Source organism: Rhinolophus hipposideros, assembly GCF_964194185.1.
Source record: "Rhinolophus hipposideros genome assembly, chromosome: 5".
Classification (NCBI taxonomy): Eukaryota; Metazoa; Chordata; class Mammalia; order Chiroptera; family Rhinolophidae; genus Rhinolophus; species Rhinolophus hipposideros.
Window position 1 is genome coordinate 54,904,582 of NC_138051.1, and position 23,532 is coordinate 54,928,113.

At 44.3% G+C, this 23,532-nt stretch overlaps 1 protein-coding gene across 9 annotated transcripts in view; it reads left to right on the forward strand.

Annotated features, from left to right (window-relative positions):
* The window catches only part of TLN2 (talin 2), a 410,032-nt gene that overhangs the window by 311,909 nt on the left and 74,591 nt on the right, over positions 1 to 23,532 (forward strand). For 7 of the 9 annotated variants that reach the window (XM_081049585.1, XM_081049591.1, XM_081049589.1 and 4 more), the window contains 9 exons: positions 1,962 to 2,055; positions 3,978 to 4,067; positions 6,243 to 6,365; positions 7,676 to 7,819; positions 9,470 to 9,631; positions 15,487 to 15,627; positions 16,081 to 16,262; positions 17,372 to 17,504; positions 19,876 to 19,977. In XM_081049585.1, coding sequence (XP_080905711.1) covers positions 1,962 to 2,055; positions 3,978 to 4,067; positions 6,243 to 6,365; positions 7,676 to 7,819; positions 9,470 to 9,631; positions 15,487 to 15,627; positions 16,081 to 16,262; positions 17,372 to 17,504; positions 19,876 to 19,977 — 1,171 coding nt within the window. Of the gene's footprint in view, positions 1 to 1,961; positions 2,056 to 3,977; positions 4,068 to 6,242; positions 6,366 to 7,675; positions 7,820 to 9,469; positions 9,632 to 12,421; positions 12,524 to 15,486; positions 15,628 to 16,080; positions 16,263 to 17,371; positions 17,505 to 19,875; positions 19,978 to 23,532 lie in introns of those variants that run through there. The other 2 variants (XM_081049592.1, XM_081049593.1) reach the window with 2 other exon arrangements.

A 23,532-nucleotide genomic window follows, 5' to 3' on the forward strand; every position in this document is an offset into this window, starting at 1 on the left:
ACAAACTCTTACTCTCTTGGGTTGTGTTTTTTTTTTAACCCCAAGTTTTTATTTGAAAAATTTTCACATCTACACAATAGTTAAAAGAATAGGGCAATGAACCATGCTTCATTCTCTGGATTCACCAACTGTAAACAATTAGTTGTTAGTGGAAAAATCTTCACATAAAAACTAGGTTTTTAAAAAATACAGATAAACAGGAAACATTGAAAGAAATAAGCTACATGGAGAGCATGTGGAGGTGTTCTTTATATGATCATGTCATCACAACTGAGGGCATTCTCTACCTTTTGTCATGTTGACACATGCCATCCTGTCCACTCAGAAGTGTGTCTTGAAGGTGACCACACAACACAGTGCTGGGCTTTCTGAGGGACACTTCTAGCGACTACATCATGGGTGCACCCCCCAAGGTGGTCGGGACTAGAGATTGTCCTGCCATCTCAGTGGTTCTGGTTTTGCTTTACGCCATGGAGGACACAGTGCTCCCCAACGACCTTAAAAAATTCACCACTTTCCCCCTAAATAAATGAATCACTAGAATCAGTATTGCAAAAACTATTTTGAGATTCTTTCTTGAGTTCAGGAATGTTTTTCTTCTTCCCATCACCCCAGTTGAATTTAAAATTCAAAGCAGTACTGCCTCATCAAATAATTAAGCCGATTGCCTTTGTACGTTAGCAATATAATTTTCCATCTAATTTGATATTCTGTGGGAAGCTGCAAAGCCATGTAAACTAATAAAATGAGGCGTCTCTTACATTAGGCAGTGTTAACGATTAACAGGCATATGTGCCCATTTTGTTTTTGTTTTCAGTTGTCCGCTAGGTTTTCAGTTGTCCGCTAGTTGTAGTCATTCGTAACTGAGTAGAATGCAGGGCGCTGCCAGAAGTGTGGACCAGTTCTGACCTTGCAGAAAAGTGTTTTGAGTCAGATAGGCATGGATTTAAGTCCTGACTCATAGCTTCCCTGTAGGGAATTATCTCACCTCTCTGTTTTTTGTGTTGTTTTTTTTCATTTATAAAACACAAGAGTATTCAATTTTAAGACTTAATATAAATCTATAGAAATCAAAGTGGTATGGTTAGAAGGGTTGGTGAAAGGTTAGACACAGGTCAACGGAATAAAATAGAGTCCAGAAGTAGACCTACACAAACATGGCCAATTGATTGTCTATGGAGAAATGATAGACTTTTAAACAAATGCTGCTAAAATAATTGGACTTCCAATCCTTGAAAAAAATATCTGGACAGCCTTTTAAGTCCTAAGAAGACTAGAAACACATGTAAAATCATCCAAGGGTCTCTAATTAATTCTTATTAGTAGTAACAAAAAAGATAACCATTTTGGGTTTTTTTCTTTTTTCTCTTTTTTTTTTGGTCTTATTTTTGTTGTTGTTGTTTCCTAGAAAATAACTATTTTAAAGAATTTGGAGGTAGCTTTTAGGCACCAGTCGATCATGTAGAATTTAATGGAAAGTAGGTATTTTAAAATCATAGGCACAGCTTACTATACATCACTGTATCTAAAAATATACAAAATATTCCAAACTACATAAAGGCAATCCAAAATAGCCTTGTTCCAGTAATCTTACTCTGTATGGGCTGCTAATGAAGGATATTGAACACAGTGTTAATATGATCTCTTTGCTATTTGCAACAGTGTTGCAAACTCTTTCTTATGAATATATTTTAAAAGAGTCATAGGTTCTTAAGAGAACTTTTAGTACCCTTTAAGGGTAAAGCAAAAGAATAATCAGAAGCAAGGTAAGGATTCTCATTACCTTCCCCGGATGTGGTTTAGTTTTGGTTGTTCAGCGCCTTATAGCACAGCTCTCCTGGGGACCCCAGGCTATACAGTGAATTAGTTGTATTTTTAGTGAACCTGCAAGGCGTTGTTGGGGAAATTACTGTTGATCTTTCAAAGCAAAATACCCCCCTCCTTTTCTGTTTCTGTCACAGAGCCGTGACAGAGAGCATCAATCAACTCATCACTCTGTGTACCCAGCAAGCTCCTGGCCAGAAAGAGTGTGACAATGCCTTGCGGGAGCTGGAGGTAGGTCCCTGGGCAGGTGCTGAAGATCTTAGAGTGTGTGTGTCTGTCTGTCCTTTCCCTCAGGGTCAATTCCGTCTCCTTGGTCCTTGCATTTTATCTTCCTGGAAGACTGTTGAGGCCAAAGTTCCAACCCGAGTGGGAAGGAACTGAAGAAAGATTAGATTTGGTGGGATTATCATCCTTGCTTCCCCTTTTTCCACTAGGATGACAGTTATTTTGTTAAAGGAGTCTTTATTTCAAACAAGAAGAGGCATGTGGTCCTCGGGGTAGGCTGAAGAGGAGCCATCTCTACCTGAAAAGTTTGGGAGAGATTATTCTGGTGCATTAGGGAGAACCTGGGATTGAGGGGTTTTTTGAGTAAAAAAGATTTCCCTGTACATTTTATTTTGTAACACCTAGGGGGCACATAAGATGAAACCCACTTAGTACTATACGATCAAAGGGCCTGTGGGGTCCTTAGTGGCCTAGAACAGTGCTTTTTCCATTTATATTCACACTTACAGTTTATTTGTAATTTAAAATCCATTTAAGCCCATAGAATGTATGTGGGTAAACATAAAATCAATGTGCCTACTTGTATGTAAAGCAGTTCTAACCAATGTAGGTTATATTAAAACAGCCAAATGAGTATCTCTGTAGATATTGAGTTTAGTCTTCTGGATGATTAGCATGGGTCTGTCATGGTGGGAATAACTACCATGCCAGAAGGGGTGGGGGTTAATCGCACCTTCTGAAGGGTTTGATTGAGGCCCGGTCTGAGGATGGCAATAGGCCATTGTGCACAGCTGGAAGTGAGAAGAGGCTGGTTACCATGGGACTGAAACGGTCTGAAAACAATGGAGAGGGTTTCCGGCCTTGGATGAATTACTGCCGTATTCTGGTCTGTTCACATTTGCAGATATAAATGATATGTGAGCTGTTGATGTAAATGAGCTCTGTTGGCCTAGGTGCAAATACTCTGTCCCTTAATGGTTTCCTTGGTTGCCAAAATTATGACTATTTCAGCATTGTTGAAAGCAATTTTGATTATGCAAGGAGTGGGAGGAGGTTTTTCAATGAAATGAGCTCCTTCTTCATGCTGCCCTCTTTTCCTTAGATCTTTGAGTAACTTAGCAGTTTCCACCATTACTTCCCCCCCAACACTTTGTAACTCAATTGACCTTGTCTTTCTGTTGGCTGTGCCCCAAAGGCTGCCATCCACATGTACATTCTCACTCAATTGGGAGGAAGTTGAATGGCTATATCCCCAGACTTTCCTTCCTTGTAAGTGATCTTCGAAGGTCATTACAATATGAAAGCTAGCGATGGTTTTCAGTGGAGTGGAGACAAACACAGAAGGGGCAAGCCCCTTACCCAATTCCTTGATGGGGACCTAAGCAAGAGTGAACATTTTATATACTGTTTAAATTAAAAAAATAAACCATCCCAGTGGGCGGTTTTGGGGAGTTATTCTTTCATGCCCACCCATTAAAATGTTCAAGAGTTGAAAACTGAGGATTCTACTAATCATGAAGAAGTGAGTTAGTGTGTCCTTGAAATTTAAACCTCTTGGAGTTTTCCAGAAGAGAAACTGTACTCATTTACCATGAATATGTTGCCTTGCATTGACTTTCAAATTTCTTTGAAAGAAAAATCTCCCCCTTCTGTAGATACTATACTTCTCCTTCAAAACTGAAACCCAGAGATTCTCCTTTCTGTCAAAGCTAACCTCAGACACAGTTCCCCCACCCCCCAGTGTTGTGTTTTTAGCAGGAAATCTGAACTCATGAATACTCTGATCTAAATTCCTTTCAAGAATCCAGATAAATGAGTGATCGTGACCAGAATCCTGGTTATGGAGGGGAAGTTCATCGTCGGTCTTTTATGATGAATTTATCTTGTTCTGTAACACCTGCCTTGCTTTTTGTGTTCTCCGTCTCTAGACTGTGAAGGGGATGTTGGGCAATCCTAATGAACCTGTTAGTGACCTCTCTTACTTTGACTGCATTGAGAGTGTGATGGAAAACTCCAAGGTAAGCCTGTCTATGCTCTTAACATCGCTCTTCAGTGTGGGGAACAATCTAGACATGCTGTGTGTACATCTGTCTGTGGCCACTCTGTGAAGCTACACATATCATGAAGCCTTGTTGTGGAGCCCTTGGCTCAGGTGCTTCTCTAACGTGACCACGCATCAGAGTCACCTAAGGGTCTTGTTAGACAGAGATTGGTGGGCCCCAACCATGAGTTTCTGATTCAATAGATCTGAGGTGGAACTGAGATTGTGCATTTCTGACAAGTTCCCAGGTCCTGCCCATGCAGTCCAGGAGCCACACCTTGGGAACCACTGCTTATACCCAATCGCAGATGGGTCTTACTGTGAATCGAATCATGTATTCTCTTCACCTGGGATTGAACTGCTGGGGAAAGCCCTTCAGTGATCTTGGCTTAGACGAGACCTCTTGTGAGACCTCTTGTGCATTCTTTTTGCCATCTATCCATGGCATGCGTTCGCAGGGGGAGTGAAAAATGGGGGGTGCTTCTAGGGGGTAGGAAAATTTAAGATAATACAATGGTTTGTGTACCCCCCCCCCATTCTTAACCTTACTGAACAAAATCTTATTTCTTAGTATTTAATTTGTTGTCTGTGGCAATTAGGGGGAAAATACTATAAAAAGACGTATTAGTGGAGCAATAACAATTTTTTAAAAGGTTGAGAAATATTGACCTATGGTAATAATATTGATGTTTTTGAGAATGCCTCAAAATCAGGTCCAAATGAAATGCAAGTGAGATAAGTGGATATTGAGCAGTTGCAGTCGGCTTTGTACTTGGAGCACGAGTGCATGTTCGCAGCCATCACTGCATTAGCTTTGGGGAGACATCTGTGTTGGTGATATCAGGAGGGCATACTCTGGGCAAAGACTAGAGTTTGCACTCTCTCTCCAGCATCATTTATGGAATTATGGATTGTCTAAGAGGAGGATACATATGTTTTACATACTTAGGGCCGAAGAAGGGTACAGGGCTAGGGAGATGAAAATACTGCACATAAAAATACTCTCTAACTTCTTTGCTTTGCAATTCCTTAGGTAAACTGGATTGTTTTGTATAGCTAAGCAATTTTAGGGAATTTCTTTTTCTCCCCCATCCAAGATGGCTTACTGACAGATAAAGAGCTCTGCTCTGGGTTCTAGACTTAGCAATCCCACAGTCTCTCCAAAGGGATGTTTTGAACAGCCTTCAGTTCCACCATCTGTGACCCTGGAAAGTAGAACCTTCTAGGTTCTTATGAGACCCCTACTATGTTTCCCTGAAAATAAGACCTAGCAAGACAATCAGCTCTAATGCATCTTTTGGAGCAAAAATTAATATAAGACCCGGTCTTATTTTAATATAAGACCGGGTATAATACAATATAATATAATATAATACCGGGTCTTATATAAGACTGGGTCTTATATTAATTTTTGCTCCAAAAGATGCATTACAGCTGATTGTCCAGCTAGGTCTTATTTTCGGGGGAAACATAGTAGAAGATAGAACACCAGATAAGAGGCAGGTGTCCTGCCTCTGCCCGTGACTTTCTCTGTGAACTTGTACAGGGTGCTTGACCTCTCTGGGTTGGATTCTAAATTATAAAATCCCTTTTAGCTATTCATTTAAAGACCTCGGAAGAAAGAAGAGTCGTATACCGACGATTTTCAAAATAAGAGGAAATTCTTAGAAAAGTTAGGAAACACCCTTATTAGTGTTCAGATTATCTATTTATATATACTTCTTAAAAACATCTACATTTTGCTGTCAATAAGTAAATGAATAATATCAGGAAGAGTGTATCTTCTGCTTTCTGGATATGACTTCATCTACAACTCAGTGGATATGTCTGAATTTTTATTCTGGGAACAGTTACATTTCAGGCCATTCACCCATGGGATGCCCTGTATTGATTTTACTTTATTGATCTGAATACATTAACTCTATCTCCTTGAGACATAGATAACTTTTGGGTAAAAAGTTTATGCTTTCATTATTCATTTCTCTTTATGCAACAAACACGATATGTCTCTTGAATCTCTTCCTAATACAAGTAAAGGAAAATAATGGCAAATATTGTAAATTAAGCCTTGAATGTTACAGTTGGAAGTGTAACCCCTTTACCTGTGGTGTGAAGGAATGCTGGTTGGAAAATATTGCTGGTTGTTTTGCAGGTTCTGGGCGAGTCGATGGCAGGGATTTCACAGAATGCCAAGACTGGGGACCTCCCTGCCTTTGGGGAGTGTGTGGGGATTGCATCCAAGGCTCTCTGTGGGCTGACAGAGGCGGCAGCTCAGGTAAGGGGCTGGTTGGTCCTGCGGTGCTGCCTGTGTCCTGTGTCAGATGGTGGTTACTAAGAGTACTAGATCCCTGTGAGAGGCATAGGGGGGGACTCCAACTTCAGCTCCTTATTCACCTTCTACCACAGAAACTATGGAAAAGATGGTGGCTCCTGTGCTGGCTGGGCATTTAGACAAAACATCAGCTACGTTTCCCCCCAGGAGCAGAGCAGCCTGGGAAGGACAGTGAGACACCCTGATCAGTGCAGACCCAACACGAGGGTTCAGAGGCCAGCTGGCTTTTTTCTTTTTTAAGGTCATTGTTACAGATGAATTGTTGGGGGGGGGGGTGGAGGTGGGGGAAATAGTCATTACATAATTCACATTCTCTCTGAGGTTTTAGAATTGTAAAAATCTTAGTCATAATCTTTCTAGCATCAGAGGGAGAACAAATGAGATGCCATCATGCAGAAACATGATCAGGCATATTCCTAGCTCTTCTTCTACTGTCCTGTGTGTTTCCAATAATTATTGGGCTCCTGTGACTGAAGCTTCAAGAATGTCAACATTTGCCTTGAAGGATTTATCATTTGAAAATGACTTTGAGCCTAGCAGATTTTACTAAACCAAAGAAAAACATCCCTAGTTTGCGGGATGAAATTATCTACCCTTCCTTATCCTGTCCCTCAAATCTCAGTGGAAATGAATTAAGGTTAACAGTCCTGCTCACAGATTCATTTTCTCCCTGTTACGGAGCTAACACACCCAGAGGGTTTAAAAAGAAGACCTCTCATAGACTCTTGTCCTCTTAGAGACCAAATACTAACACTGCCTTTTCTTTTCCCCTGAGCCATCTTCCTCATTTGTCTTATTATTAGAAATACTGGCCTAAATAATAAGCAGGTGTTGTTAGTGTTGTGTAGGGCAGGCTGTAGGGTTGTCTGCACACACTTTCTTCTGCCTCTCCCACCTGCCGGCCAGAGAGCATCATGCTGAGGCTGTAGCCATAATGATTGCCAGAAGGAATCAAGCTGCATCCAGCTTTGTTCGTGCCCCACATAAAAGCTTCTTGAGGCTTTCTTAAGAAGAAGGAGACTTTGCTCCCAGTTTGTTCCCAGAAGCCTGTAGCAAACTTGGGCTGATATGTCCCTGGCCCAAACTGGCATTCACCTGTCCATCCCTAACCCCTTATTGACGAGATTACCTTACCAACTTGCACTAAAGGAGCCCCCAAGCGTGGCTGCTGCATGTACACCGCAGGACTATTGCCCCTACAGGCGCATCTAGGAGCGCAGCACTTGAGCTGTGGTTTTCTCCTCTCTTTCCAGGCTGCATACCTTGTCGGAATTTCTGATCCAAACAGCCAGGCAGGCCACCAGGGCCTTGTGGACCCCATCCAGTTTGCCAGGGCTAACCAGGCTATCCAGATGGCATGCCAGAACCTGGTGGATCCTGGCAGCAGCCCGTCACAGGTAACCATGGGGTGAGGATATGAGATCTGTAGATGGGTTATGGGAGAGTGTGAGAAATCAGTCAAGAATACTGTTCTTATAGAGTTTGCAAAACCAGCTAAATGCAGCGCTGTAGATAATGATTTGGGGGGATATGGCAAAATGTGGTGAAAGTGGAAATGTGTAGGTGCTTTGAAATGGGATGTTGGAAGACTGCAGGAGTAAACTAATCACCGTGAGATTCCTCAGGAGTCTCATGATTCCATTCAGTGCAGAGCACACACGCTGAGGGCTTGTTCTGTGCTCAGCACGAAGGGTCGGCGTGAGTACGACCTGGCCCCCTTGGCCTTTGGCTCTTAGTCTGTTGGATAAAGTTTGGAAGCTACAGTGATGGGCTGTGATGATAGTGCCAGGGACGCACAGAGGAAGGTGTGATGAATTTTCTGAGGGGGTGTCCGAGGTCACTTCACAGAAGTGGTGGCGCTGGTGACTTCACAGAGATGATGGTTGTGCGCCAGGTTTCCAAGTCGGGTCAGAGTCCATAGTGCATTCAGGAGCCACAGACGTGTTAGGACTAGACAGTACGTGACATTCCATGACTCTTCTAATACTCAAGTGGCCTTGAGTCCTGTTCACTTACTGAAGTGGTATGTGCTGAATGGAGCAAGAACTGGCCTGCATGGGGTATCAGAGGCATGTCTGTCATGCGCCCTGGGACCAGCACTCTTGTGGCAGGAGAAGGAGCCAAGTAAAGGAGGCGATGCAGGGAAGATCTGGAGCTCTAGCAGTTCCCAGCTGGTTTGTAAGACGTTAGTGTACCCAAGATTCCTTACCTGTCCAATTAAGGCCAAAGGGGTGTCACCAGCCTCAGCAAAGTAGGTTCAAGAGAGCAGTCTGGTTTGCAGGGTACAGCCTGGAAGATTCCAGAGCCAAACTCCTTCGTAAGGTGCCTACAGCCCACTGTGGATGAGGCAGGAGCTTATCACCCCCCTGATGTTTATTTCACTCCTCTAGACCTGGACTCTCCAAAGTGGTCTCCACTGCCTGCCTGCATGTGGCTATGTGTCACACACTTAAAATGTAGCTGGTCCAAATTGTGGTGGGCTGGCAGTGTAAAATACACTCTGGATTTTGAAGACGTGATATGATAAGAAAAGATTGTACAATCTCATTAATAATATTATTCAGTTGATTACATGGTGAAATATTTTGGATATATCAAGTTTAATAAAGTATATTTAAATTCATTTCTCTTGTTTCTCTACTTATTTTAATGTGGCTACTAGAAAATTACATATGTGGTTCACACTGTATTTCTGTTGGGTAGTGCTGGCCTAGACCCTGGACCAAATACTTCCTCGTGGGGGGGTTTCAAAGGATAGCTGACTGTATCTTCCTTCCGACTGTCTGGAGCCCAGCCCCCTTCCACCACCATACCAGCTCTCCTTTCCTTTTCTCTGTTTATTCTCTCTTGTTTAATAATTCTTGCCTTCTCCTTTCTTGGAGAGATGTTGTGGGTGGCAGAGCTAGACACTGATTTTGTAATTACATGGGCCCTGCACGTGGGAATTGAAGAGGAATCCAGGGCTCGGGACCAGGGTGGACTCCTCTGAACTAGACCCCTCTGCACTGAAGCACGGGGTGCCCCCAACCCAGCTCCATGCCTTGTAGGTTCTGTCAGCCGCCACGATTGTCGCTAAGCACACCTCAGCCTTGTGTAACGCCTGCCGCATCGCCTCGTCCAAGACAGCCAACCCGGTAGCCAAGAGGCACTTTGTCCAGTCAGCCAAGGAGGTCGCCAACAGCACTGCCAACCTGGTGAAGACCATCAAGGTAGGTGTGTGGACAGAAGCCTTAGAAAGCCCTGTGACACCCACTGCAAAGGGGAGAGACGTAGACGGTATGAGCTCTGCTCTCCTAAGATGTACGTCCAGTGAAGTTGGACTTCTAATTTCGGTCTCATGACTTAAGTCACTAAGGAGAAGTCCCTTTGCTAATGGAGATAGTTATCATGAAAAAGCAACAGCCTTGGTCTCTACTGATCTTCTAGATAGTAAGGCGGGGAGGGCTCCCCAAATTCTGTACATGAGAAGCTTAGGGACAGAAATCTGTTTGGAAAGGGTTGGGTAAGGGGCATCTCTTGATACTATGTCTAGATAGCAAACACCTGTGTTTACTTAAACTGTGGGCTTATGTGGGGTGTTTTAGAGGGGGCTGGTAGAGGGTCCGCCATTGTTGGTAAATCTGGACCAAGAGAGAAGGTAAACAGAGGAGGGAATGGGAAATTATGGGGAAATTACTTAAAAAGAAATCCTATGGTATCTATTCCATTTATAATTTAAATGTTTAAAATGGAGCGTCAACTTTTTAAAATCGATCATTCCATGTGTATAACAAGTTCATCTTTGTGTGAGAGGCCATGGGCAGGTTGGGGGAGGTGGGAGCAGGGTGCCCTTTTGAGGAGGGAATTGCAATGGCTGGAATATAGCCCTTGTACGTAGGAGATAAGACCACAAGCCCAGCCTGCCCTAAGCAGGGCCAAGCAGGTAGGAGGTAGCTGACCATGTGAGAAAACAGCCACAGGCCGAGTCCAGCATCCTCCTCCAACCCTCTAAAGGGGATTGTCATGGAGGCCAGCTACCAGTGCTGTGTAAACCCAGTGTGCAGGAGGGAGAGGCATTGGAGGGTTAACACTTTAAGGACTTTCACGTTCATTGATGTAGGACAGTCTGCTGGACACGTCTTAGAGTAGTGGGACTTGCCCCCATTCACTCCAGAACATCCGGCACTAGACACCTCATTTTCCTTTCCCTACCCAAAGCCAGTTTAATCACAGGGAGACATTAGTCAACAGGCTGAACCAAACAGAAGCAAAGGAAAGAGCACACCGCCCAGCAGTGGTCGGCAGCTTGTAGGCAACAGCCCACGGCAGGTGCCCCAGTCAGCAGTTTCTTCACTGTTTAAACAGTCTTTAAAGAAAAAAAAAGCAACAAACAAAAATCTGCCTTTTGAAGACAACAATAATACAGGTTGAAAATGAATAAATGAAAGCCAGTGCCCAGGGCCCCTAGGATCCTGGGGATAGCCCAACCTTAATCACTTACTGTCATAAGTCCTAGTACTAGAAACTACTAAAGCTTACATGTTTAGGTGTTTAGCTTGTGCAAAGTCTGTTCTGAGTGTTTTGCATACCTTACTCATTCAGTCCACACAACCACTGTGTGCTTGTCATTCCCCTTTTGCGGACAGGACACTGAGGCACAGGAGGGTAAGTAACTTGCCCAAGGCGACCCAGCCAGTCAACAACCCAGCTCTGCTCTTTGCACTCTCAATCCCGCTCTCACCCGTAGCCATGCTGTTCAAATCTTCTGCGTGGAGAAACTAATCCATCTCACTGACCTGGGAAGACACACCTTGATGTGTCTATAGTGCGTGTGGGGGAGGAGGGGATGGAAAGACAGCAAGAGAAAGGAAAGTAGTGACATCATTGTTGGTTGCTTGTCTAATGAACTTATTTCAGTTAAACTTGGCCGTTTTCTGATCGTTAAAAAACAGGCTATATTTAGATGGACCAAAGCAGAGAAAAAGGAAAGAAAGCATTCTTTAGAAATTCCTGGAAACCTTTTTCAGTCTCCTCCTTGGTTTTAAATCCTGACCTATCGCTGTTAAGATCTCATCTTTTCAGATTCTCCTCACAGTGTCAGACCCTCTTTTCAGTGCGCTACAGCAAATGAGCTCTTGTGATGGCCTAAACGGTAGGCCTGTGCAGAAACATCAGAGGAGGGATGCAGGGTGACTGTAGTATGGAGTAGATGAAGGCCTCATCTCCCAGGAGAACCCCAGGAGTCAGTAGCAATGGATGAAGGGCTGAAATGAACCTGTTGCCCCTCAACTTGCTAAAATGTGCTTGGTTTTCAGTTCCCATCAGATGGCAGGCTTTGCCGGTGGGCTCTGAGCTTTGTTTTTAATTTGCTAATAGAAAAATGGTGAAGGTCATTTCACAGTAGCACACCGTGGTATCTACTGAATAGATTTCCTGTGTTAAGGAATGGTTAAGAATTCTGTCTAGCAAAACAAATGAATATTGAATTCCCTAGTGGCTTGAGAGAGCTGCCTTCATAGCTGCATTTTGCTATGAGTTTTGCACTTCTCAGTATTTTTTATTTCTTTTAATCATGAGATGTGCCCAAGCTTAACTCCCAGATGCCGCACCCTTACAATCACAAAGAAAAGAGGGGAAGTCAGTGGAGGGGCATTGGGGGGCAGGGAACAGATGGCCTTGCAGTGGGTTACCAGCACCCAAGCAGAACGTTTGCCTCCAAGAATCTCAAATCTCTCCTGACGACATTCTTTAAAATGCCAAAGCATGGCTCAGCAAGAATGAATATCTGCACTGTCCTCCCTGCCAGGGCGAGTTAGAAGTACACAGACCCCTAATCGTGGTTCCATGCCGTCTTTCTCTGGTCACCACATATAATGTTGCCTGCTTTTCTCTCTTCAGTCATCTCATTACCTAGTCTCAAATCAGAAGTGTGGAATGGAATGTTATTTTAAATGTGCAGTCGCTCAGGTTTGGGTGCCAAGTAGAAATTGTGCAACAACAGCTTTTGTTTTTCTGAGAAATTGGAGTGTAGCAGAGGAGTTGAAGCTCAGGGTTTTGCGATTAAGCATTTCCAGGTACCCAAGAAACCAGCTCCAGCTCTCATTAATCAGCTTGACTTGGCTGTAAGTACACTTTCTTGGTCACCTTTATGTTTGAATTGGTAAAGCAGGTTTCTGAAGGAGAAAAACCTCTTGGGGTTTTCTTACTTCTTATTCGTGTTGCCTTTCTCTAAGGTCAGTAGGGACAGAAGGGAGCCAGGGGTCTTAGGTTCTGGTTTGAGGCGTAACCTTGCCACAGCGTGTCTCTTTCTAGTTGTTGATTTTATCATCTGAAACATTGGGGACTTGGGATTAAATGACATTTAAGGTCCCTCTAACTCCCAGAAGTCATGAGTCTTTGATTCTGGTACACATGCAAAAATTGTTTTTCCTGGCTCACTTTGAGATTTTGCTAAGCGAGAACTTTCAGAGGAGCTGGCCTGGGTTTCGGGAGTGCCCTGTCCTTATGGGGCCTGGGTGTTTAGTTAAGTAAATTGACCCTTTCATTGTTATGGCTGCTACACGGACATTCTGTGACATGGAATATCTACATGTAAACTGCCATGCCTGCTTAAAATTGCTCCAGTTGGGCAGATTTGAGTATTCCATTTACTTGGGTACCTCAGCCATGCCCAGAGTGGAAACAGCATTCAGAAGTGAAATAGTATTTGTGTAAATAATCCTTTCTGATGCTAAATGTTTCCTTTGGAGGAAATAGTGTTTCCTTTTTGAAAATGGGGGGGAAAAAACAAAAAACGGGGGCGGGGTGGTGGGTTATATAGCTTGGTAGTCTAGTCCACATTATTTAATGTTTTGGCCTGTGAATAGTAATGGGCTACATGAAATGCGATTTTAGGGCCTATGCTCAAAAGAAAAAAACTTTCTTTATCGTATTGGTGCAGTTTATGACACTTGCACAATCAGAAAACCCTCCCTTAGGATTTCCCTCAGGTAATCATCTTTTCATTTTGAATGAGTTCAGCTAAGGGTTGGTGCTTCATCAGGTGCCTGCCTTCCTACTAGGCAGAGAGGGTTGTAGAAGGTAGAAAAGGGAGTAGGAAGAGTGTGGAGAGGTAAGAAGCGGGAGTGAGCAGCACTAGGGGGGCTTTGGCATCTTCCATTGAGCTAGAAGCCATCATTCCAGCCGGAGGGGGTGTCATTGGCCACTGGTGGTGCTGGGACCCAAGTTCCTTTGATAGAAAAGTCCACTCCTGCCGTCTGCTGCCTCCACGGTCTGCCTTATGAGGACCGCTTTCAGGCCGCTGCTATGTGGCACTCACCCTGCTTCCCACTGTATTCCCAAATTGCTCTGACGCCTGGGAGGGCCTGACCTCCAGGAGTCCGTAATGTTAATAATGCAACAAGGTTAGGGCGCCGACTCCTCTCTACACAGCCAGTGCTGCTGGCTCAGTGGACATAACATCGATGTTTGTTGAATACATGAGTGGCAATGAGAACTGAGGCCATATTCGTGAGCAAGAAGAAGGAGACACGTAGGGTTTCCACTGGGCCTGGAAGAATGGCAGGATCAGAGGTGTGCAGGTGGAGATGAGTGCCTGGGGGTGGGGGGAGGAACATGTGCCGAGGCAAGCCATGCGCAGTATTAGCAAAGACAGTGAATTAGCCAGGCTCATGGGAATTCCTCTGGAAATATTAGCTTGGTGGATATGCAATTATTGTCCCGAGCTGCCAAAGCTTGATTGGAATGTCGTTGTTATTCAGAAATAGCCTTTAAACTGATCATGCCTGCCTACTCTTGCCTTAATGGAAAACAGAAATGCCCCCATCTCAGACCCAGGTTGTTGCATAATGCTGGTGGTGCTGGTGTTTTGCTCACTAATTGTCTAAATTGATATTTATATATTGCTTATAACAGTTAAATTAAAAGTTTAATTAGTCATTTAACAAGGAAATTTACATTCTTTTACAAACATAACTGCCTTCTTCAACGCAGCCCTTTGTTGGGAGACAGGAGTGCTGTGGCTGGGTCACAGGCTTCAGGTTCCAACAGTCTTACTCTTGAGGAGGTAGAGTCTAGTCTGGGGTTGGGGAACCTTGAATCCAAGTGGGAATCCTTTGTGAGGCAGCCTGGCACGTGGATCACAGGCTGCATTCCTGAATTTTCATCCATCCAGGCCATTAATCAACAATGTAACCGATCGTTCATTGCCCTCGTATTACCTGCTGCTAATTTAAAAAAGAGAAAATCTACTGAAGCATAAGATACATAGACAAAAATCACACGTCTTATGTGTAGAGCTCAGTGGGTTTTCTCAAGCTGAACACACCTAGGTTACTATAGCCAGATCAAGAAACAACATGGCAGCCCCAGAGGTCCCTGTGGAGCTCCTTTAGTCATACCCGGGCCAGAAGGTGGATTTACTGCTCACACCTTAACCTAGCTTCACCTGTTTTTGTACTTTGCACAAATGGAATCACACAGTGGTACCCTTTTGTGTCTGGCCTCTTGAACTAAATATTATGTTTGAGATTTGCCCATACTGTTGGGGGTAGTTCTAGCCTGTTCCTTCCCATAGGATTCCATTTTGCTCATTTCAGACGGTGGCTATAAAAGCCCTACTTACGTCTGTCATTCAGGCACATCCAGGTAAAACTTAGAAAGTGCTACACGATGTTAAGTATTTTTATGGTTTGGGAGGGAGTAGACTTAACTGGAGTAAAAATGGAGGGGAAGAACCCAATGGTTACAGGGTCAAAAGTGGGGAAGAAAGTGGTGCAGCTACAAAGTTTGGCAACGTGGCTCATAGAGAGTGAAGAGCCATGTGCTATTAGAATCCATGTTTCTACCTCATGTGCTTGGGAAGTTGATGGCCTGTGAGGTCAGCTATCCTATGAGCCACACATTCTTATAATTAGTAACTGAGTCCCTCTGTTTGATGGCAGAGATCTCTCTGATTCGTTCTTATTACTTATGAATTCAACAAATATTTTGTATTCCCACTTCTTTCACTGAGAGGTGATTACTGTGGCCCAGGAGTGATTTGTGCTTCTCAGTGGGGTGAAGTCTCTGTGTTTTCTCCCGTCAGGCCCTGGATGGGGATTTCTCTGAAGACAACCGCAATAAGTGTCGCATTGCCACTGCACCCTTGATCGAAGCTGTGGAGAACCTGACAGCATTCGCATCCAACCCTGAGTTTGTCAGTGTTCCTGCCCAAATCAGTTCCGAGGTAGGGAGTCTTTGCAGCAAAGGAAATACTGGTGTCTTTGGCTGGTTTTGTGTGGCACTGAATGGGCATGAACAGTTAAGAGCTCCAAAAGCTCTCTTTGTCGATGTGGAGGGCATTCTTATTGTTGTCGGTGATGATAGATGCACAGAGTTAATGAAACTCAATGTCTGCACATCTCTTAAGAAGTAATGCCTTAGCTTTATATGTTGAGAACAATCTCTATGCATAGGTTTAAGGCTGATTCTTAGTATATGTCACACTGAAAAATGGTAACTAAGAACATGGCCCAAGTCCTCACCATCCAGGCCCTGTGTAAGCCAACTTCTATGGTTCCTTATCCTCTGTTTCTCCTTTCAAAGGGCAGAGGTAGTGATTTGGTAAAGAAGAGGACTCTGCTGGGCCCATCTCATTCACTCTGTACACCCTGCTCTTAATCCTTCTGTTTGGTCCCAGGGCTCCCAGGCACAGGAACCAATCTTGGTCTCAGCCAAGACCATGCTGGAGAGCTCATCGTACCTCATCCGCACTGCACGCTCGCTGGCCATCAACCCCAAAGACCCGCCCACCTGGTCTGTGCTAGCCGGACATTCCCACACTGTGTCTGACTCCATCAAGAGTCTAATCACATCTATCAGGTTAGTTTCTCCTCCAGAAATTGCTTGGGACCTGCATCTGAACAGGGCAGGTGGAGAATGAGCCCATTGGGAATTTTATTTAATAGCAATGCGGTCGATCGTTAACATCATCTTTTCCTTTATCTCTTTGGGATCAGTGGTAGCACTGGTCACCATAATAGATAACTTAAGCACTTACTATATGTCAATACTGTTCCAAGCATTTTACTTATATTATCGCATTTGATTATCACAACAACATTGTAAGGTAGATACTGCCATTGTCTCCATTTTACTGATGAGAAAATTGAGGCAGAAAGGATTTAGGTAATATTCCCAAGGTCATCCCCAGGCCTGATGGCTCTAGTCCCAGTCTTTCTAAACATTGCATCACATTGTCTATACCTTGGAGCTTATGCAGACAGCACCACTATCCATTTAGCAGAATTTGGGATTACTTTATTTTGCTAAAACAAAAAGATGATTCTAGGTCCCACAGTAACTCTGGCCATCTCTGACCTCCTTGGTGATAACAGGAGCCTGAAAAAATATCCCCTAAGTAGTTAAAACATTTTTGAAATTGACCAAAATTGATACTCCACAGCATGGAATGCATCCCTTTTCTTAGTTACATTTTGTTTTTCAATTGCTTTTAAGCTCAAGACTACAGTTAATTTTCTTCATGCCTTGAAAAGAAAAATCCACTAAATATTTTAATTCCTACTATAACCCAGGACATTGGGAATAGTATGCAATATGGAGAGCATAATATGCACTGGAAAGAGCACCAACCATTTTTCTCTTTCTAAATAAGGATTCTCTGCTTAAGCCAGTGGATGGATAATCCAAGTCCAAATTGTTTCATTTGCAGTTGCCTGGCATCAGCCCGAGTTGGATGGCAGCACCTTATCCTTCTCACCAAAAATAAGTAGAGTTAGCTTAAGTGTTAAATTAAGAAATGTACAGGCTGTACAGAGAGGCATTGCCAAGCAAGTGTCAGGGATTGACTCCTTCAACAAAGCAGTCGAGTCCGGTAGAGAGTAGACAGGGGCTCCTGGCCACCAATGCAGGAGTGTGTGGTGGGACTTGAGCCCATGGAGCCTGTGTTTAACTCCCTCTGTCTCTTCCAGGGACAAGGCCCCTGGACAGAGAGAGTGTGACTATTCCATTGACGGCATCAACCGGTGCATTCGCGACATTGAGCAGGCCTCGCTGGCAGCTGTCAGCCAGAGTTTGGCCACGAGAGATGACATCTCTGTGGAGGTACACGGGGGCCCTGGGGCCGGCTTGGAACCCTCTGGAAGTGCTGAAGAATCTCAGCAGCAAGCTTTGGGGGATGGGAGAATGGGTCCAACGTGCTTTTGATGATAGAGTTTCATCATTGAATCAACTTCCCCTGTGGGACTAACCTGGGAAGTTTTTGGAGGGGGTAAGGCAAATGCTGACTAGAGAACAGGGGTTTAGACAAGGAACACATGAGTTGCTGGGGGTGGAAAGTTCAAATGTGGCTGAAGTTGGAGGATAATTTAATGTCCGATGGAACATGTCAATAAGTAGGGTTACCATATCCAGTTTAACACATCAGTAGAGCAGACCTAAGCATGTACGTTCTGAACATTTCTCTGTTGTCATGCTTCATCAATGCACTTTTTGACTGACAAGCACATTTAGCATTAAACTATGCATTTGGTCCATTCAGAGATGAAGGATTCTTCCCTAAGTTACTCAACATCTAGTATTTGGGGACCTTTTGCGTTCTGTTATTAATTTAGAGCCACTTTGCTTTTTCTTGCCAGGTTTTCCAAAGCAGAGAATAGAATTTTCCTACTTTGATCCTATGAGTTTTTTCTATTACCTGTCAAGTGGCCTCTGATGAATACTTTCTCTTTGTCGAAAGTGCCTAACATTCAGAAGCTGCTTAATAAATATGGATGGCCTGTTTACTGATGTTTCCCTTGCTGCCACTGAATTTATCAACAAAGAGCTGTGGCCTCTGTCTCTAAGCAATGGGCCCAGAGTTGGTGTTGCTTGTTTTTATTAATAGAGCTGTCTTTTATCTCAGCTTCAAGCCACCACTGCCACCCTCACTCCCACCCCCGCCCCCATTTCCAAGAAAAGAAGGAAGGAATAAGCATCCTCATCTTCTGTAGAACGGTAGAATTATTGTTCACCTGTTATTAAAGTAGAACATGCCTACAGAAAAGTGTGTATATCATAGTGTGCAGCTTGATGAATTTTCACCAACTAAGCTCACCCTTTAGTCAGCACCTCATCAAGAAACAAACATGACCAGTGACTCAGAAGGCACCCTCCTTTTACCATCCCTCCCCAAGCATACCCTCTGTCTTAACCTCCTCCCTAGGAAGAAATCCTCCATGTGCTCCCTACTTGCACTGTATTTCATTTAACAAGCCATCTGTGATAAGACAATTGCTGGAATATTCTCATATTCTTGACTACAGTCACATTATAAGTGGGAAGATAAGTAATTAGCTATAAGACCCTTGGAAATTTGGAGGTTTCTCTCCACCCACCTACATCTTTCTATCTCTGTCTCTTTTTCCTTTTTTACCCAGGATTTTGTTTTCACGTTTTCCTGTTAGGCTGCTCCTCTTACTGACCAGACTCTTCTCAAAGCTCCCAGCCCACATGCAACATTGTTCAGTGCGAAAGTAGCAAAGGCCCGAGTCTCATTTCTGATGAGCAGGACATTGTTACTTCGTCAGGAATCAGACCAATCCATGCTGGTGTGTGCAGACCTAAGATGTCCAGTATTGTGATGTATTAAATCCTGACTCTATCAAAAGTGAAACTCCTGTGAAGATTCCTACACAAAGATCTGATCTTTCCCACTCCTCACTAACAATCTCCACCTTTGCGTTCCCCACCCTCTCATACTCCAGCATCACCTAGATACTTTGCCCTGACTCTTTATAGCATGAGTTCAATTCTTTGGAATTGAGAGATTAAACTGTCTCTCAAACCTGAGAAGAAATGTTTTGAGGACGCCATTTTCAATAACTGTGTCCCCATCACCAAAGACAATAAACTCAGAGCCTGAACTGATGAGCTCAGTGAGCATCTCACCTGGCATTTTCACAGTGTTGTGTTTGGGAAACAGTCCTGTTTTCAGAGCTCTGATCTCTGATTTTTACAGGTTCCTCCTCTCCCCATTTCCCTTAAAGGGGTTCTTAGTTCTGAGGACACGACAACCCAATGGTCCCCTCAGACCCTGCCGTTGGCTCTCTCCATTTGGACAAAATTGTCTTCCCTTCTTGGAAAGGCATGGCTGTTCCACATTTCCAGTAATTATGCTGAATAACCCAAAGTAAAGATGCCAGTAGTATCTTTTGTCACTGTGGTTGGGGGAGTAAGAAGCCAGTAGTAATAATGTTCCTTGGGCCTGCCTTGTGTCACTCACAGTGCAGCTGGATTGGGGGAGGGGGTCCTAGCCCAGGGGAGCTGAGGGCCCCCGGGAAGGCACTGGGTAGGACAGCAGCTTGATGGCATACCCAGGCATTTTGATGTCCATTTCTTGTAGCCTACCTTGTCTTTCACTCAGGCCTTTCTAAATCAGTGTGCCTACGTGGAGAACCATGGTGGGGTGAACTTGACAGCTCTCTGTCTTTATCAGGCCCTGCAGGAGCAGCTGACTTCCGTGGTCCAGGAAATTGGGCACCTTATCGATCCCATTGCCACAGCGGCTCGGGGAGAAGCAGCTCAGCTAGGACATAAGGTAATGGACCTCGAGGGGATCCTGCTGAGCGTACACATGAGAGGTGGAGGGAGAGGTCTGTATTGGTTGTGTTATAGTTCCCCAAATCCTGGTGCCAGGTACTGTGCCTGCGTCAGTCTTGGCTTAAATGACGGGAAATAGTATTCAACCTCCCTCTAGCATCTTCTCCAAAAATGACCACTTCAGGATCTGTTTGCACCTGACATTGAGACAAAAACTACAGGGAAGTTTCTTGATTGGGGTCAGACTTTTCAGAAAAGGCGTCATTTATAGTCATCTCTTGCTCTTGACCATCGCTGAGATAAGCCAGAGGGTGAAGTTGACATTCCTATGGTAACGTCTGCCACCTTTTGTCCCTGGCTGGCTGGCCTCATTCTGGTGTGTTTTAGGGGGACGTTGTCCTTCCATGGCTCCCAATGTAGTGTCTATTTTCACAAATGAGAAAGCAGACTTGCACATTTCACTCTGGACAACTAAAGCCTCCCTCTGTGCCCTCCCCCCAAGAGGAGCACCTTCCACTGAAAGTTTGTGCCCACATTGTTTTAAGTGCTGAATAATGTTTTGCCTGTTTGGGGTCTGTTTTGCAAATCCTTCAAGCATAGTTGGCTTGTCGAGCAGCCCGTGCCTCAGCAGAGAGAGGGAAGAAATTGGATTTTTAACAACCTTTGGGGTTTCCTAGCAGTTATCAGTGAGCCATCAGTATCGATGTACATATCAAGAAATCCAGGAGCCAGAATCTTCTCTGCAGGTATTGATTTTAGAAAATCAATATTCTTGCTTTTTTTTTTTTTTAATTTACAGAACAGCTTAAGGGCCTACTACGCTTCCTGCTGGTGTTCTAAGGAGAGGTTTTGGAGATTTAAAATGGTCAGCGTCTCTGCCTTTTTAAGTGTGGCGAACTTCATTTCTCAACTGAGTTCCTTTACAATCAGAAAGGGGCTTGTCCACCGTTGTGGAGAGGTTTGCGAGGGTGGGGGGACTGGCCTGGAGGCTGCAGCCTCTGCCCATGTGTGTGCTGTGGGCGGAAACGGAGTTTGGCAGAGAAGTCAGGCTTGGTTTCAGCAGCTACTTTTCATTTCTGTAGGAATGGCATAGAAGAAAATGTTCCTGAACTTGCAAGGCAGCGTCCTGGTCCTTGCAGATGTGTTGCTAATACGGGAGATTAATTCCTATGGCAGTGGGTGGCATCGAAAGAAAAATAGTGTATCTGCATCATTTGAGTTATACATTTTCTCTTGACCGTTTGGCTAAACCAGTCTGAATTTCTCAAAGGGATCCTGGACAAGGGCAGCCCAGAGGCCCTCCATCTGGAGGAGTCGTGGACGGAGTGCTTTATTTCAGCTCTCAGGTGGGGGCTTCGCAAAGTGTCAGGATCACCTGGGAGTACTAAGTGCAAACTCTCTGGCCCCACCTGTATTCGTTTCCCCCAGCTGCTATAACAAATCACTATAAACTGAGTGGCTTAAAACAACAGAAATCGAATCTCTCACAGTTCTGGAGGCCGGAAGTCCAAAATCAAGGTGTGGACCTGGCCGTGCTCTTTCTGGAGGCTCTGAAGGAGGATCTGTTCTTTGCCTCTTCCAGCACCTGGTGGCTTTTGGCATTCCCTGACGTTCCTTGACTGTATCATGCCAATCCCTTCCTCTGTGGTCACACTGTCTCCTGCTTTTCTGTCTGTCTTTCCTTCGTCTGACTCTTATAAGGATACTCGTTACCAGGTTTAGCCCCCTACCCCAAGTAACCCAGGATAGTCTCATCTTAAGCTCCTTTAATGCATCTACAAACACCCTTTTTCCCAGTAAGATCACATTCACAAGTTCCTGGGATTTGGACATGGACATATGTTTGGGGAGGCTACCGTTCCACCCACTCTGCCACTTTGGGCCTTGGGAATCAACAACATGCACGAAATCCTCAAAATTCTCTGCTATTTTAACATCTGTGCTAATCCAGCTGAGGATGTTTCCCGTTTTGTCATGTCTCTCAAGAACAGAAAGTGTTCACTCCTTACATACAGGAAAAAGCCTTTCAAAATCCTCTGCCCACAATATGTGAAGGATAATGACACCTAGCATTTACTGAGTGCCTACAGCACGGCAGCCATTGTGCTAAGTGCTTTTATGTCACTAATTTAATCCTCCTCACAATCTTAATGAGTTTAGTGTTACTATTAATCCCCACTTTACATAGTAGGAACCAGAAAGCTTAGTAATAGGAGGCAATTTGCCTAGGATTTCCCAATAAGGAATTGGCAGGGAGGATTCGTATCCAGCGACTCTGAAACTAGAGCTTACTCCATCACTGAGCCACACTACCTCCATGAGGAAGTCGAGCACCAGTGGAGTTTAATTATTCTCAGCACGCAGCAACCCTTGACGGTTTACAGTTGCATTGATGAAATGTACATTTAAAATAATAAAACGCATCTGGAAAACATTTACGATCCTAACGCACTAAGCATTTTGACTCCATTCGTACACAGAGGACTCATCCTGAGCCTGGACCCCTGCTGACCCAGTGTACTGTTCCCTTTGGTGGCGACACCAGTGCCCTTCCTGGGGAAGAGGATGAGATCCCATGTAAACATGGAGGGCTGCCATCTGGGGTTGTGCGGGCTGGTTCCTACACAAAGGTGTTTGAGGCCGGGAGTGGAACGAAATCCAGCTCCATCGTGTGCTTTGGCATCTGTAGTGTCTGCCCAGTGGAGGGGAAGCCTCTTTAGAATTTATACAAAGAGCCATAAAGGTCAGCAGCAGCCCTGCTCACGTGCTTTGAAAACTGTGTGTCAGATGACTAGCATCAGAGATATTCATTGCTAGCTGATAGTCTTGTCTCACTGTTAGCTTCAATGGGCTTTAATATTTTGGACACCCCCGCTCCTTATCCCAACTACCACCCTCCCAAACCCCCACCCCCTGCTTTGTTTCTGACCCAGTGACTGCCACGGTTCTTGTGAAATGGCCTTGCTACCTACGTTCCCATCACATTCTTCCTCCGTGTGATGGGAAGAAGCACTAAGGGAACTGTTGCCTAAATGTGAGAGCTTAAATACACTTGATGGGCATAATCAAGCAATTAGTAATTGTCACACAAAATGAGGAGTTGAAGAGAAAACTGTAATCAGTGTCATTGGGTTTTATCTGAGTGTGAATAGATTAGGATACCTGAAGGAAAGACAGCAAAATGTTAAATAAATGTGATATTCTGGATGCTAGGTAGGTGGGTATTGCTGTATTTTTCTCGGACATTAAAGTGTTTCACAAAGCTACAAATACCACACAATAAACTTCTAAAATCCGATATTACAACTCAGCAGAACTGGAATAAAAACGCTAAGTAGCAGACAGTCCAGCATCGGTCAAGAACCTGGGCTGTGGAGTGGAGCGCCTGGTTCCTGACTCAGCACCACCTCTTGGCTGCAGGAGGCTGAGCAGGTTGCTTCGCCCACCTAAACCGAGGCTGCTTCATTTGTATCTACCTCATATAGTTGTCGTGGAGACTAGATGAGAAAATGCATGGCAGACATTTAGCAGAAAGCCTGGCTTACGGGATGCA